Raw genomic sequence first — 1,872 nt, 5'->3', positions numbered from 1 at the left:
CAGCTCTACACTGGGAACATTACATCATAGTTACGTTAAGTTCGGTTCCCTTACTGTTCATAAAAGATATACATACGATGTTATACGGTTCTGCAAGACACAGTAAGGATCTGAGTTGTAGCAAAACCAAATTTAATACGAAGAAATATTATCACTGGTGTCACTGACTTACGTATCAAGGTAAAATCGATTGGCAAACGACATTTGCAAAAAACATTGATTATACTTAAACAGACTTCCACTCACCAATAACTGACATCGTGAATTTTTCAAGATGAAAAACCAACACTACCTCGTTTGGATTTGTCGACGGTTCAAGAATATATTCATGTGCTTGTTGCTCCTCTTTTCCATATTCAGCGTGTTAACCTTCTTTCATGATTCGACTTTGTCACGTTCGTACAACAAAATGATGCGAGTATCATTCAACAAGGCGAATCGTTCTACCAATGTGATTAAAACTAGAAATAACACAGTATTAAAAATCACAAATAAACCATTGGTACATACAAACGTTGTAAACAAGACTTCACACCGTCGAGGAAGAAAAGTTCCGCCAATGAGTCGGTTTCGATACCCTCTATATATAGAATTGGCTGATATTGTAAACAGAAAGATACTTAATAATACACCGATTGACATTCAGCCTATCAATCCCCATAATTTTCAATATTTACACAAACCTGAAAAATGCAAATTTCCTGGATCTGGAGACACACTTAATATGTTAGTACTTGTGAAATCGGCAGCTAAAAACAAAGAACTACGTTTGGCTATACGTGACACGTGGGCAAAGGACGCGCTACCAAACATCCGCGTGGTATTCTTGCTGGCCGGCACGGACCAACCACATCAGACACAGATTGATGAGGAAAGTAAGAAATACTCCGATGTGATACAGGAGGATTTCATTGATGTTTATAAAAATAATACTTACAAAACAATCATGGGATTTAATTGGGGAGTGACGTATTGTCCAAGCGCGTCATTCTTCTTTTTTGTCGATGATGATCATTATGCTATTTTGTCTACCATATACAATTATCTTCTGAGCTTCCGTGATGCGAACTCAGTCAGTTTGCTTTCTGGCTATCTCCTCCCACATTCTCAACCTTTCCGGGATATCAAGTCGAAATGGTTCGTGTCGTGGGAAGACTATGGATTTGACTGGTGGCCGCCTTATTTAGCCGGAGGAGCTTACTTGGTATCGTTCTCAGTAGCACGGAAGTTTCAAATAGCATTTCCGTATGTGAAGTACCTAGGAATAGACGATAGTTATTTAGGAATTGTTGCCAAGAAACTCAATATTCGTCCAACTCATAATAATCACTTTGGTAATAGAATATCGTTTGCTAACTTTAAGCGGAGCAACCGATCGAGTATGTTTGCTTCACATGGTTTTAAAGACCCAAATAAAATGAGGGCAGTTTGGAAAACGCTTCATGCCAATGACACTAATAGTACTCGCAAGCTGTAAACTTCTTATTGACGAAAATAAGGATATTCGTATTTTAGCTTTTTGTTAACATGTATTTGCCATACCTTGCATTACATTACATTGGCATTTATGAATCTCACGCGTTGGTGTTAATTTCTATAGATCTTTAGGTATCTAACCCTGTGTTACACTGAAGTGCATTACTTTACAGCATTTTCAATTGTTCATTTGTCGTCGATGTTTAACAAAATTACTGAAATATTTTGTTAAATTTGTTGATTTATTTACTTTTCAAACGCTGACGTGCAAAACATTTATTCAAACATTTACCAAGTTAATGTTATAAATGTGTTTTCTACAACAGAATTTTAAGAAATTAATTATATAAAATACAACAGCGTCAGCGCATATGGACAAAGTCGTTACTTGAAATT

At 36.4% G+C, this 1,872-nt stretch overlaps 1 protein-coding gene across 1 annotated transcript; it reads left to right on the top strand.

Annotated features, from left to right (window-relative positions):
* The first annotated feature begins 6 nt into the window (after nucleotides 1-6).
* On the top strand, nucleotides 7-1,749 carry LOC110440864 (beta-1,3-galactosyltransferase brn-like). The gene has a single exon (XM_021483987.1). The coding sequence runs from the start codon at nucleotides 275-277 to the stop codon at nucleotides 1,475-1,477; it is 1,203 nt and encodes a 400-aa protein (XP_021339662.1). The 5' UTR covers nucleotides 7-274; the 3' UTR covers nucleotides 1,478-1,749.
* The last annotated feature ends 123 nt before the right edge of the window (nucleotides 1,750-1,872 follow it).

The sequence above is a fragment of the Mizuhopecten yessoensis genome, unplaced genomic scaffold (assembly GCF_002113885.1).
Source record: "Mizuhopecten yessoensis strain PY_sf001 unplaced genomic scaffold, ASM211388v2 scaffold712385, whole genome shotgun sequence".
Taxonomy (NCBI): Eukaryota; Metazoa; Mollusca; class Bivalvia; order Pectinida; family Pectinidae; genus Mizuhopecten; species Mizuhopecten yessoensis.
The sequence above is the reverse complement of the archived record's forward strand: the minus strand, read 5'-3'. Positions and strand labels throughout refer to the sequence as shown.

Coding starts and splice junctions, on each gene's coding strand:
- LOC110440864 (XM_021483987.1), top strand. CDS start 275: ATGAAAAACCAACACTACCTCGTTTGGATTTGTCGACGGTTCAAGAAT.